The sequence below is a fragment of the Bos indicus x Bos taurus genome, chromosome 17, assembly GCF_003369695.1.
Source record: "Bos indicus x Bos taurus breed Angus x Brahman F1 hybrid chromosome 17, Bos_hybrid_MaternalHap_v2.0, whole genome shotgun sequence".
Classification (NCBI taxonomy): domain Eukaryota; kingdom Metazoa; phylum Chordata; class Mammalia; order Artiodactyla; family Bovidae; genus Bos; species Bos indicus x Bos taurus.
This window is the reverse complement of record NC_040092.1, coordinates 43,836,117-43,850,546: the sequence shown is the minus strand read 5'-3', so window position 1 is coordinate 43,850,546 and position 14,430 is coordinate 43,836,117. Positions and strand designations below refer to the sequence as shown.

General features: G+C 36.6%; 1 protein-coding gene across 1 annotated transcript in view; it reads left to right on the top strand.

The window, feature by feature from the left end:
• Positions 1–14,430, top strand: part of SCLT1 (sodium channel and clathrin linker 1) — a 226,177-nt gene that overhangs the window by 54,910 nt on the left and 156,837 nt on the right. Inside the window, exon 6 of the mRNA XM_027567331.1 lies at positions 8,554–8,692. Coding sequence (XP_027423132.1) covers positions 8,554–8,692 — 139 coding nt within the window. The remainder of the gene's footprint in view (positions 1–8,553; positions 8,693–14,430) is intronic.

Genomic DNA, 14,430 nt, shown 5'->3' with positions numbered 1-14,430 from the left:
GATTGAACCCACTTCTACTACATTGCAGGTGGATTCTTTACCACTGAGCCACCAGGGAAGCCCTTACTTAAATTATTAATATCTAATTTTCAAGATTCATTAACCATACATAAAAAGTAATGCTTTGAAAAAGATTCCTTAAAATCTTTGCATTACTTAAATGACTTTATTTTTTCAATTATACTGCTAAGATCTTTGGAGAATTAGATAACATGTATTTACTTAGTATTTATAAATATTATATTACATTATATATTATTTCAAAGAAAACAAGGGCAAAAATAAGAGAGATATAAAAGATACAAAGAGCAAAGAACAAGTTTGAGTGTATATATATATTTTTTTTTCTGCTTCTATTACTCATATATGAACCAACAGGAATATACTATGTTTTCAAGACCCATAAAACATTTTCATAAATATGGACTGTAAACCCTGTCCATCATATAAATGCATACATACAAATTGAGTGTAAATCACATCATAAATTAGAAATAACAGTATGTGGGTGTAAATTATTTCTCTTAACTACATTTTCAACTAACTCCTGATATAAAGAGGGATTGAAAATTAAAATTAAAAACTGCATAAATCAACAGCATTATCAGACTAGTGAGATGCACCCAAACTAGTGCTCAGAACATTTTTAATTAATTGTAAACAAGTTAATTAGCGAGTTTTGTTTGCAGTAGTGGCATCAGACTCCTGAGAAAAACTAGAGAATCTGGACAAGTACTAGAAGATCTTGACAAAAATTTGACAATAATCAAATCTGTTTAAATGAATTGGAGTCACTGTAGAATTGTAGAGCAAAGACCTGGAAAAGAAAGAATGCAGGGATATGAATCTGTTTTGGGGTTACTTTTTGCTGGATGTATCTCCGTATGTTAGAAGTGAGGAGAGGTTGAAAATTGAGCAGAGCTTGAAGCAAATTCATGGAGCAAGAGAAATAAAAAGTGAAATTCAGGGCCCATCAGACTTGAGGGTGGGTGGCTCAGGAACATCCAGGCTTTGAAGTTAAGGATGATTCCCTCAAAATAAACTACTCCCAAAATGAACTGAAACATCACTCTGAATTATCTGAATCTTTGATGTTGGTACAGCATAATCAGGGATAATATCCCTCTCCACCTGAAAAAAAAGGAAAAGGAAGTCTTTTAGAGAAAGATAACATCATTGCTAGGCCTCAAAGTATCTCTGTAATTTTTGGTGATATCTGGCTCATAATCTGGTGTATAAAGAGCTAGTAGCAGTAAGATTGAAGACAATATGATTGAAAAAAATCATAAACAGTATGCAATAGAAACAGACTCACAGGTTTGGTCTTTAAAATAATTATGAACTATGTTAAATGAGATAAGACACAGCTTTGAGAATTTCTATAAGAACTAAAAACTCTTAAGGACCAAATGAAGATTGTAGAACTGGGAAAAAAATGCGGTTAATGAAAATGAGACATTACTGAAGAGTTAATGGAATGCAACCCAAGTCAGAAAAAATTTTCAGAATGAAAACAATATTCAGAAGAGAGAGAAGAGGATAGAACATGCAAAACATAAACTAAGAGACATATAGGATATAGTGAAAAGAATTAAAATTCGTTATAGCTTGAGTTCCAGAGAAGGCAGAGAGACATCAGTCCACAAATTAAAGACACACCATGTGTCATGAGCAGGATAATACAAGAGTACTATACCTAGGTACATTATTATGAAGTAATAGAAAACCAAAGATAAAAAAAAAAAATCAAGTAGGTAGAGATTATCTTCACAGTAGCAGCAGTACCATATTAACTAACTTCTCAACAAAAATACTGGAAAACAGGAGACAGTGGAATATTTCTTTTAATTAATATATTTATTTTAATTGCAGGCTAACTGCTTTACAGTTTTGTGGTGGTTTCTGCCGTACATCGACATGAAGCAGCCACGAGTGCACATGTGTCCCACAGTGCTGAACCCCTCCTCCTACCTCCTTCCCCACCCCATCCCTCCAGTTGTCCCAGAGCACCAACCTTAGGTGCCATGCTTCATTCATCAAATCTGCACTGGTCATCCGTTTTACATATGGTAGTATACATGTTTTAATGCTATCCCGTCCCACCCCCACCTTCTCCCACAGAGTCCAAAAGTCTGTTCCTTATATCTGTGTCTCTTTTGCTATCTTGCATATAGGGTTGTTGTTACCATCTTTCTATAAATTCCATATATATGCATTAATATACTGTATTGGTGTTTCTCTTTCTGACTTACTTTACTCTGTATAATAGGCTGCAGTGTCATCCACCTCATTAGAACTGACTCAAATACATTCTTTTTTATAGCTAAGTAATATTCCTTTGTGCATATGTACTACAGCTTCCTTATCCATTTGTCTGTTGATGGACATCTAGGTTCCCTCCATGTCCTAGCTAGTAAACAGTGCTGCAGTGAACAATGGGGTACACATGTCTCTTTCAATTCTGGTTTCTTCAGTGTGTGCCCAGCAATAGGATTGCTGGGTCATATGGCAGTTCTATTTCTAGTTTTTTAAGGAATCTCCACACTGTTCTCTATAGTGGCTGTACTAGTTTGCATTCCCACCAACAGTATAAGAGGGTTCCCTTTTCTCCACACCCTCTCCAGCATTTGTTGTTTGTAGACTTTTTGATGGCAGCCATTCTGACCGATGTGAGATGGTACCTCATTGTGGTTTTGATTTGCATTTCTCTGATAATGAGTGACGTTGAGCATCTTTTCAGGTGTTTGTTAGCCATCTGTATGTCATCTTTGGAGAAATGTCTGTTTAGTTCTTTGGCCCATTTTTTGATTGGGTCATTTATTTTTCTGGTATTGAGCTGCATGAGCTGCTTGTATATTTTGGCAATTAATTCTTTGTCAGTTGTTTTGTTTGCTCTTATTTTCTCCCATTCTGAAGGCTGCCTTTTCACCTTGCTTATAGTTTCCTTCGTTTTGCAAAAGCTTTTAAGTTTAATTAGATCTTAAATCCCATTTGTTTATTTTTATTTCCATTATTCTGAAAGGTGGCTTATAGAGGATCTTGCTGTGATTTATGTCAGAGAGTGTTCTGCCTATGTTTTCCTCTAAGAGTTTTATAGTTTCTGGTCTGACATTTAGATCTTTAATCCATTTTGAGTTTATCTTTGTGTATGGTGTTAGAAAGTATTCTAGTTTCATTCTTTTACAGGTGGTTGACCAGTTTTCCCAGCGCCACTTGTTAAAGAGATTGACCATGGAATATTTTTAAAGTACTGAAAGAAAAACTGTTAATATACAGTTTTTTTTACCCAGTGAAATATCCTTCAGAAGAGAGATCAGATGAAAAGAAATTGAGAACACTGTCTTTAGAAAAATTGAAGACAATCCTAAACAGATAATCTACCTAAAGAAAATATTAATAATTCCAGATGAAAGCTTAGAATTATAGGAAAGGGTAACTGTGCGAAAAGCCCAATGAATATCAGCTATTCTAAAGTGATAATAATGTCTCTAAAATATCTATAGAGAATTAAATATTAGGTTGGTGCAAAAGTAATTGCGGTTTCAGACTGTGAACTTTGAATCATCATAACTAGGCTCAAACACATCTTTATTAATCAAAATGGGAATCATTACAATCAACACATTTTTGCTAATGAGAAGTAAGTTTGTTTATTCTTGTATCATAAAAATCCATGTCTCTGGATTCAACAAACTCTTGGAAAGCATTTTCTGCCTTGTGGAAGCACTTTCCCTGCAAAAAGTTGTCAAGATGCTTAAAAAAGTTGTGGTCGGTTGGTGAGAGGTGAGGTGAAATATGGCAGATGAAGCAAGACTTTGTAGCCCAGTTCGTTCAACTTCTGAAGCATTGGTTGTGCAGAAGAATTGGGCCCTTTCTGTTGATTAATGCCAACCTCAGGCGTGGCTGTTCTCAGTACATCTCATTGATTTTGCTGAGCATACTTCTTAGATATGATGGTTTCACTGAGATTCAGAAAGCTGTAGTGGATCAGATGGGCAGCAGACCACCAAAGAGTGACCATGACCTTTTTTTTTTTTTTTTTTGATGCAAGTTTGGCTTTGGCTATCTAGCTTCTTCTTGGTCCAGCCACTGAGCTGCGCGTGGCTGGTTGTCATATAAAATCCACTTTTGGACACATGTCAAAATCTGATTGAGAAATGGTTCACTGTCGTTGCATAGAGTAAGAGAAGACACTTCAAAACGGCAGTGTTTTGATTTTCTATCTGCTCATGAGGCACTCACTTACCAAGCCACAACATGATAGCAATAAGATAAATTTAGGAAAAGGGTATTTGAAGTTAAAATATTCTCAGGTTCTAGCGTTGCCCAAAAGAGATATAATGCTAATTTATTTTAGAGTTTGATTATTCAGTGATGCATGTTATAATCTTCAAAAGTAAAGCAAAAGATCATGTAACTGCCAACCCAGATAATAGAGTAGAAAAATGGAGTAATAAAAAATAATCTATGGAGTAATAAACAATAATCTAAAAGCATGAAAGAAGAGAACAACCAGTAACGGACAGGGCAAATAGAAAGCAAATACTGAAAAAGATATAAACTCAGATACATTACTAATTACATCAAATTTCAGTGTACTACATGCTACAGTTAAAAGACAGTGATTTATCAGAGGAATTAAAAAAGACACTTACATACTTCTTATCAGATTTCTAAAATACAAGAATATTGAATGGTTGCAAATAAGAGAATGGAGAATAGATAAACCATGCAAGTGCAAACTGAAAGAAAACGGGTAAAATTGGGCATATTAATAGTAGACCTTAATGTAAGAGAATATTATAAATAGTGATATTTCATAATGTTAGAAGATATGACAGTTTTAAATTTGCAAGAACCCAATTGCAAAGCCTCAGGATAGAAAATTTCCAATTTTCTCAGGGGTTTTTTTGTTTTTTTTTTTTTTAGTTTAGAAAAATTCAGTGATAGCCTTGAATGGCAAAACAGACAACTCCACCAGCTGGAAGGAAATATAAACAGATTGTTCCTCAGTAATTGAAAGAAAAACTCAAAAAATAGTATTTGAACCATGCAGTTAACATGGGTCATGGTGGAGAGCTCTGACAGAATGTGGTCCTCTGGTGAAGGGAATGGCAAACCGCTTCAGTACTCTTGCCTTGAGAACTCATGAGCTGTATGAAAAGACAAAAAGATATTACATGAAAGACGAACTCCCCAGGTCGGTAGGTGCCCAATATACTACTGGAGAAGAGTGGAGAGATAACTCCAGAAAGAATGAAGAGACGGAGCCAAAGCGAAAACAGCACCCAGTTGTGGGTATGACTGGTGATGGAAGTAACGTCCGATGCTGTAAGAACAATACTGCATAGGAACCTGGAATGTTAGGTCCATGAATCAAGGTAAACTGGAAATGGTCAAACAGGAGATGGCAAGAGTGAACATCCACATTTTAGGAATCAGTAAACTAAAATGGACTGGAATGGCAAATTTAATTCTGATGACCACTATATCTACTACTGAAGGCAAGAGTCCCTTAGAAGAAATGGAGTAGCCCTCATAGTCAACAAGAGTTCAAAATGCAGTGCTTGGGTGCAAGTACTGAAACCCCAAATTATAAGACAGTTGTAGAAGAGCAAGAGACAAGCAGGATTGCAAGTGAAGTGAAGTCGCTCAGTCGTGTCCCACTCTTTGCGACCCCGTGGACTGTGACCCACCAGGCTCCTCTGTCCATGGGATTTTCCAGGCAAGAGTACTGGAGTGGGTTGCCATTTCCTTCTCCAGCAGGATTGCAAACTGAGAGATTAACTGAGAGATTAAAACCCTTTCTCCAAATACTTCAGATACTAAAACAAATAAAAATAAACTACATATAGGTAGTCCTTGCTTTGCATATCAGTGCAGAACTCTGAAAAGGACCTTGCAAGGGCAAGGTGTGTCCAGGTTGACAGAATAGGAAAACCCTGAACTCAGCTTCTCTAACCACAGCAAAATTACAACTGTTTGAAGAGCAGCTGTCAATGAGAATCACTTGAATACAGCAGAACATATTTTTACAACTAAAGATACAAGGAAGGAACCAAAACAAGATGGGTAGAACTTCCCTGGCAATCCAGTGATTAAGATGGCAGGCTTCCACTGCAGGGGGCGTGTATTCCATCCCTTGTCAGGGAACTAAGATCGTGCATGCTGCACAGAGTGGCCAAAAGATTAAGGGAAAAAAGGGGTAGGAGAGGGCAGAGATATAATGTAGGCACACCCTCAGGTAGGTGACCCACAAACTGGAGGATAATCACAGTCACAGAAGTTCTCCTGAAAGAGCAAAGCCAACGGGATTTGAATATTGGAGAGCCAGAGGAAACAGAAACTCCGCTCTTAAAGAGCACACACAGAATCTCATTTGCTCTGAGTCCCAGAACAGAAGCAGTAACTGGAAAGGAACCTGTTAAGACCCACTTGCTTGTCTTGTAGAGTCTCCTAGACAGGAAGGGGGCAACTAGGATAAAGAAACTGAGGCCAAAAAAGGTTAAGGAACATGTTCAAGGTCACATAGCAAACAAAGTGACAGATCCTGGCTTCTCATTCAGGAAGTTTGGATATACTGCAAGAAAATCAAACCAGTCAGTCCTAAAGGAAATCAGCTCTAAATCTAAATGTTCATTGGAAGGACTGATGCCGAAGCTCCAGTACTTTTGCCACCTCATGTGAAGAGCCAACTCATTGGAAAAGACCCTGATCCTGGGACAGATTGAAGGCAAAAGGAGAAGGGGGAGGCACAGGATGGGATGGTTAGATAGTATTCCCCAACTCAAATGGCATGAATTTGAGCAAACTGGGAAATAGTGAAGAATGGAAAGCCTGGCTTGCTGCAGCCCATGCAGTTGCAAAGAGTCAGATACAGCTTAGTGACTGAACAACAACAAATTTGCTCTTAACCAATAAGGGTTTTGTTTTTTAAAATTGAAGTATATTTGCTGTACAGTATTATGTGTTACAGAGGAACAATATGGTGATTCTCAATGTTTATACTTCATTTATTGTCTAGTCACTAAGTGGTAACCGACTGTTTTGTGAACCCATGGACTGTAGCCCACCAGGCTCCTCTGTGCCTAGGATTTTCCAGGCAAGAATACTGGAGTGGGTTGCCATTTCCTTCTCCAGCGGCTGTTCCTGAACCAGGGGTCGAACCCACGTCTCCTGCTTAGCAGGTGTATTCTTTACCACTGAACCACCTGTACTTCATTTATTTGTTGTTGCTGTTCAGTCGCTAAATCATGTCTGACTCTTGTGCAACCCCATAGACTATAATAAGCCTGCTAGGATCCTCTGTCCATGAGATTTCTATACAAAAAATATTGGAGTGGGTTGCCATGTCCTTCTTCAGGGGATCTTCCTGACCCAGGCATTGAACCTACATCTCCTTCACTGCAGGTAGATTCTTTACTGTTGAGCCACCAGGGAAGCTCCATACGTCATTTATAGTTAATATAAAATATGGGCTATATTCCTTGTGTTGTACAAGATGCTTTCTTAGCTTATTTTGTATCTAATAAATTGTACCTCTTAATCCACTACCCCTACACTGCATCTCCCCCCTGCCTTCACCCCACTGGTAAGTGAGATTATTGCCTTGTGACTTTTATTGTATGTGATGAACTTTGTTTTCACTAAAGATGTTTTTAAATTTCAGATTGTATTTTTCTAGTTTCAGTGGAGATTGTAGTATTAGTAGGTAATTCTGTTTAGATTTTTCTATAGGGATGGATGCAATTCCTTTGAGAAATTTTTACCTTGAGATATGTTTAGTATAAATGATGTTTTCTGGTTATAATTATACAAATTCAATATTTTCAAGATTTTCTGATGTTAAAAACCATTTTCCCTTCTGTGTGTATATTATACACCTAATTTTTTTATAATTTTAGATTAGCAAAATATTTGAATTTAATGAATATTTTGTAATTTATGAAATATTTATCACTTATGAAATATTTGTCATTTATGAAATATTTATAATATAATATATATTAAAGTTGAATTTAAGACTTTCAAAATTACCATCAAGCTTATTTAAGAAAGTGCTGGCAAGTAAAGCCTCTAGTCTTGATTTCATAACCATCAAGAATTTTATTCTATATAAACTGGAACTAGTCAGAAATCAAATGAATTTTGTGAAACACAGTGAAGAAATTAACAAATAATTCTATAATCCCCTTTCCATTTCATTAACTAGATGAAGTTATTATATTTAAATTTTTTCTGAATGACGTGTTTTATCAATGAATCAGGTATAATTTCAGAATTTTATATGTTTGAAAAATTAAAATCTTCCTAGGACAAACTGAATTATGTATCTTTAAATTGATCAATTTAACTCATTCAAAATTTTGATGTATTTTTTCTTGTGACTCGTTATTCAATGATTTTTAAATACTTGTACATTTAGAGGATGACTTAAAAATGATTTTTGTATAAACAGTGATTTTTGACCCAAATGTTGATTTAGTTGACCCTGAAACAACAACTACTGTTACTAAAATTAGATTATTGTTGTGTTCACTGTTTGTTCCAAAGGTTGCACAATGAATTAAAAGATGCTGTTGTTGCAAAGCAATTGGAGGCCCTTCCCTTTGGCACAGAGATGGGAAATGAGATATATACAGATGACGAAACAGTCAGGAATCTTCAAGAACAGCTAAAACTGGCCAGTCAGGTGAGTGATATATTTATTATCCTGAATAAACAGAGTTTCTAAAAATCTGTGATCAGTCATTATTTATGAATGATAATAGAATATCGAAATTGTTAGCATGATGATTTTCTACAGTTTGCAAAATAGTTAACAGGTAACAAAACTTGTAATATGTACCCTTGCTGTATGTTACAGTTGCCATGTATATATTTTAATTGAATCCTAATTCTTTTGGCATGATTTTTTGTGTGTTGTAAAATATTGTAATGCAAAAGAAAATTTTTGAAGAAAAGAATCAATTATCCACTTGCCTAAATTTACATTTTTTTCCCCATGTTTTCTTCTGATACCATTTTCTTCAGTTTTCAAAGATTATAGAATTATATTTTTCTAAACTTACACTTCTTTTAGAATTATGCTTTTCCTCCTTTTTTCTTCCTGTATGGTTATCAAAATATTTGGGAAGCTATATTGTTTATATCCTGTTTTTAGCATTGTAATCTTTTTGGTTATATATAAGAGAATGTTATTTTAATTTACAATTTTGTATGCCAGGTATCTCATATCTTTTATGGATTTGAATCCCATTTTTATACCTTCCGGTGTTCCTCAGTTTCTTCATTTTATAAATGGGGATTAGAAATTCATTATTAAAGTTTTGATTTTCTACTTATCTGTAAGAAGTTGAATTGTCTTTTATTCTTTGGAAATTTGGTTTTGGAATTCTTGGCTTTCAAAAGTGATATCATTTGTTAATTAGATAGGCTATATATACCTTGTTAAGGAGCATTATGTAGCACTGAATTCTTTTTAATATATAAAGGGAAGGAATTTGAAAAGTAATAGAGGGAAAAAAATAATGCGGAAAGCATATTCTTTGCTCTGTTTTAGCCTAGTATTTCAGGAAGAATTTATTAATGTGCATGCATGCATGTCCATTCTGAAGGAGATCAGCCCTGGGATTTCTTTGCAAAGAATGATGCTAAAGCTGAAACTCCAGTACTTTGGCCACCTCATGCAAAGAGTTGACTCATTGGAAAAGACTCTGATGCTGGGAGGGATTGGGGGCAGGAGGAGAAGGGGACGCCAGAGGATGAGATGGCTGGATGGCATCACTGACTCGATGGACATGAGTCTGAGTGAACTCTGGGAGTTGGTGATAGACAGGGAGGCCTGGCGTGCTGTGATTCATGGGGTCGCAAAGAGTCGGACACGACTGAACGACTGATCTGATCTGATCTGATGCATGCATGCTAAATCGCTTCAGTCCTTTCTGACTCTTTTAAGGCTACAGACTGTAGCCCACTAGGCTCCCCTGTCGGTGGAACTCGCCAAGCAAGAAGACTAGACTGAGTTGCCATGCCCTCCTTCAGGGAATCTTCCCCACCCAGGGATCGAACCCATGTCTCTTATGTCTCCTGCAGTGGCAACGGGTTGTTTACCAGTAGTGCCACCTGGGAAGCCCGTTAATGTTCACATATAAATAAATAAATGAAAATTAATTTAGACTTCAAAATGCTTTCTAACCAGACATTAAATACCTTTTTAAAGCTGTAGCAGAATATACATTTCTTATTACTCTTAAAAAATACTGTGACAGACATATATAAAAGAACCCTCACTTGTACACCTTAAATATAGGCAGTGATTGTCAGCCACACCTCAATAAATTCTTAAAAATTTAATTTATAAAAGAAAGCAGAGTGCAGAACTAGATAAGATTTGTAGTTTCAAAAAACAAAACAAAAAAGAATTCTTCTAAAAAGCATCTCTCTGTGGTACTCTTGTTGCTATAATTTCTAACACTCAATTTTATTTCATTTTTTTTTAGTCACATTTGTTCTCATTCCTCACCCCTTTCTCTTTCTATCTTACCGTCTTTGCCTTTCTCCATGTACATCTTGCTTGGTCCCATATTATGTCTCTAAAGATGGTTCTTTCCTTTTGCTACATTTTGGGTTGTTATTTCATAGTAAGTATGGTGAGGTCCAGGTTTGAGCAGTCAAAATTGAAAAAGTTTGTGAAAGAAAATTTTGCCACAACATCTGCAATGTACTTTGTATATAAATGCGAAATTTTAACTGAGTGACAGTTCAAGCAGTTTTATAAAATGTTAACGAATCCATAAAATAATAATGTTAAATGTTAATTCTGCTTATTACTTATACATTCATCTTTATGTATATTACTAAGTTATACGTACAGTCGTTTTGGTATCCATCACTAGATTGAAAGACCTTCTTGTCGTGCGTGAAGACCAGGTGAATCCAAACTGAATAAATTGAAAACTAAATACAATGCAATTTATAGTAGAAAATTGAGAGAGAATTCTTTATTATGCTTTATTAAAGCAATAAGTCAAAATAATAAGATTCAAATATCTTCATTTCACAAATATTTATTAGTTGTTCACTATATATGCTGCTACTGCTAAGTCGCTTCAGTCATGTCTGACTGTGTGACCCCATAGACGGCAGCCCACCAGGCCCTGCCGTCCCTGGGATTCTCCAGGCAAGAACACTGGAGTGAGTTGCCATTTCCTCCTCCAATGCATGAAAGTAAAAAGTGAAAGTGAAGTCGCTCAGTCGTGTCCAACTCTTAGCGACCCCATGGACTGCAGCCTACCAGGCTCCTCCATCCATGGGATTTTCCAGGCAAGAGACTAGATATGAGACACTGTGATTAGTGTTGATCATGCAGTGGACAATGTTGGCGTCTGCTTTTGTGAAACACGCAAGCTTTTGAAAGAAAAATCTGGGCAAATTTCTTGAGTTTGGTCCCATTCTACTTCCTCACTCTATAATCTTGGGAAATCTTTTTGTGCTTCACCTTCTTCATTTATAAACAGGGATTATAGTAATTCTCCTTCTATGGGGTTCTTAAGATAATTAAAGTTTTAAATCCTCATAAAGCACATAGTGTAATGCCTAGGACATGTGTAAAATAAGTTTACCTATTATTTTTATCATCTTTATTATTATTAGTGCTAAAAAGCAAGGTGAAGAATTAAAATTAGGTGTAAAAAATTCTGTGTGTCTCAAATGTAATTGTTTTGGGAGCCATAACACCAGTACAATATCAAATGCAGTTCAGTTCAGTTGCCCAGTCGTGTCCGACTCTTGTGACCCCATGAACCCCATGACTCCACTCCCTGTCCATCACCGACTCCCGGAGTCCACCCAAACCCATGTCCATCAAGTCAGTGATGCCATCCAACCATCTCATCCTCTGTCATCCCCTTCTCCTCCTGCCTTCAATCTTTCCCAGCATCAAGGTCTTTTCAAATGAGTCAGCTCTTCGGATCAGGTGTCCAAAGTATTAGAGTTTCAGCTTCAACATCAGTCCTTCCAATGAATACCCAGGAATGATCTCCTTTAGGATGGACTGGTTGGATCTCCTTGCAGTCCAAGGGACTTGCAAGAGTCATCTCCAGCACCACAGTTCAAAAGCATCAATTCTTCGGCGCTCAGCTTTCTTTATAGTCCACCTCTCACATCCATATATGACCACTGGAAAAACCATAGCCTTGACTAGACTGACCTTTGTTGACAAAGAGATGTCTCTGCTTTTTAATATGCTATCTAGGTTGGTTATAACTTTCCTTCCAAGGAGTAAGTGTCGTTTAATTTCATGGCTGCAATCACCATCTGCAGTGATTTTGCAGCCCAGAAGAATAAAGTCGGCCACTGTTTCCACTGTTTCCCCATCTATCTGCCATGAAGTGATGGGACCAGATGCCATGATCTTCGTTTTCTGAATGTTGAGCTTTAAGCCAAAGCTTTCATCAAGAAGCTTTTTAGTTCCTCTTTACTTTGATCTTCGTTTTCTGAATGTTGAGCTTTAAGCCAAAGCTTTCATCAAGAAGCTTTTTAGTTCCTCTTTACTTTCTGCCATAAGGGTAGTGTCATCTGCATATCTGAGGTTATTGATATTTCTCCCAGCCATCTTGATTCCAGCTTATGCTTCCTCCAGCCCAGCGTTTCTCATGATGTACTCTGCATATAAGTTAAATAAATGGGGTGACAATATACAGCCTTGACGTACTCCTTTTCCCATTTGGAACCAGTCTGTTGTTCCATGTCCAGTTCTAACTGTTGCTTTCCTGACCTGCATACAAATTTCTCAAGAGGCAGATCAGGTGGTCTGATATTCCCATCTCTTTCAGGATTTTCCACAGTTTATTGTGATCCACACAGTCAAAGGCTTTGGCATAGTCAAGAAAGCAGAATACATGCTTTTCCAGAGCTCTCTTGCTTTTTCGATGATGCAGCAGATGTTTGCAATTTGATCTCTGATTCCTCTGCCTTTTCTAAAACCAGCTTGAACATCTGGAAGTTCATGGTTGACGTATTGCTGAAGCCTGGCTTGGAGAATGTTGAGCATTATTTTACTAGCATGTGAGATGAGTGCAATTGTGCGATAGTTTGAGCATTCTTTGGCATTGCCTTTCTTTGGGATTGGAATGAAAACTGACCTTTTCCAGTCCTGTGGCCACTGCTGAGTTTTCCAAATTTGCTGACATATTGAGTGCAGCACTTTAATAGCATCTTTCAGGATTTGAAATAGCTCAACTGGAATTCCATCACCTCCACTAGCTTTGTTCGTAGTGATGCTTTCTAAGGCCCACTTGACTTCACATTCCAGGATGTCTGGCTCTAGGTGAGTGATCACACCATCATGATTATCTGGGTTGTGAAGATCTTTTTTGTACATTTCTTCTGTGTATTCTTGCCACTTCTTCTTAATATCTTCTGCTTCTGTTAGGTCCCTACCATTTCTGTCCTTTATTACAATATCAAGTCCCTCACTAAATACTTTTATTTTGGAGTATTTTGTTTTCTCATATTAGTGTGATTTATAAAAATCCTTCTGGAGGGCAGCTTGGCAGTAAAAGCCTAGAAATGCTTATATCCTTTGACCAATTAATTTGATGGTGACATTACATAGATTTTAGGAACCTGTCCTAAGAAATTGTTATACATAAAAATATATGAATAAATATATTCATTGTAGTAATGTTTTGCTTGTAAAAAATTGGAACAATTTTTTTTTGAATCTAAAATATGGAATCATTTCAGTTGTGTTTCTTTTTTCCAAATTATTGGTTACAGTGGTTCTCAAATTTTAGTGTTTATTATAATCACCTGGGGGCTTATTAAAATAAAGATTGTTACCCTCTCCCCCAAGTTTTTTTTTACTTTTAATATTTATTTATTTGGTTGTCCTGGGTCTTCGTTGCAGCATGTGGAATCTGGTGTCTTGACCAGGGAATGAACCCAGGCCCCTTTGCACTGGGAGCCTAGAGTCCCAGCCACTGAACCACCAGGGAAGTCCCATCCCCCAAGTTTTTGATTCAAGAAGTCTAGGATATGAGTCAGTAACTTATGTTTCTTATAGGTTCTAAGGTATTGCTGCTAGTCCTTTCAGAACAACTGGTCTAGGAGAATCTGGGCTTTCTACCTAGTATTCCAGCTGATTTTTACCATCAGACACATTTGAAAAAATGCAGTTTTGAGATATGAGGCATTTTTATGACTATTCCATTGAAAATAAAATTGTCTTAAAAAAAATAAAATGAATTTAGAGGGTCATTCCACCAGGAATTAGAAATCCAGCCCGAATTCTGGCTCCACATTCTACTTTTGTCTACAGATTTTAAACTGTGTAAGTTTTAGGCAAAACTAATAAAAGGTTTTAGAAGTCAGGATAATGGTTAATTTTGGAGGGTTGTAGTATCAAGAAGAAAGGGGCAACTGGCT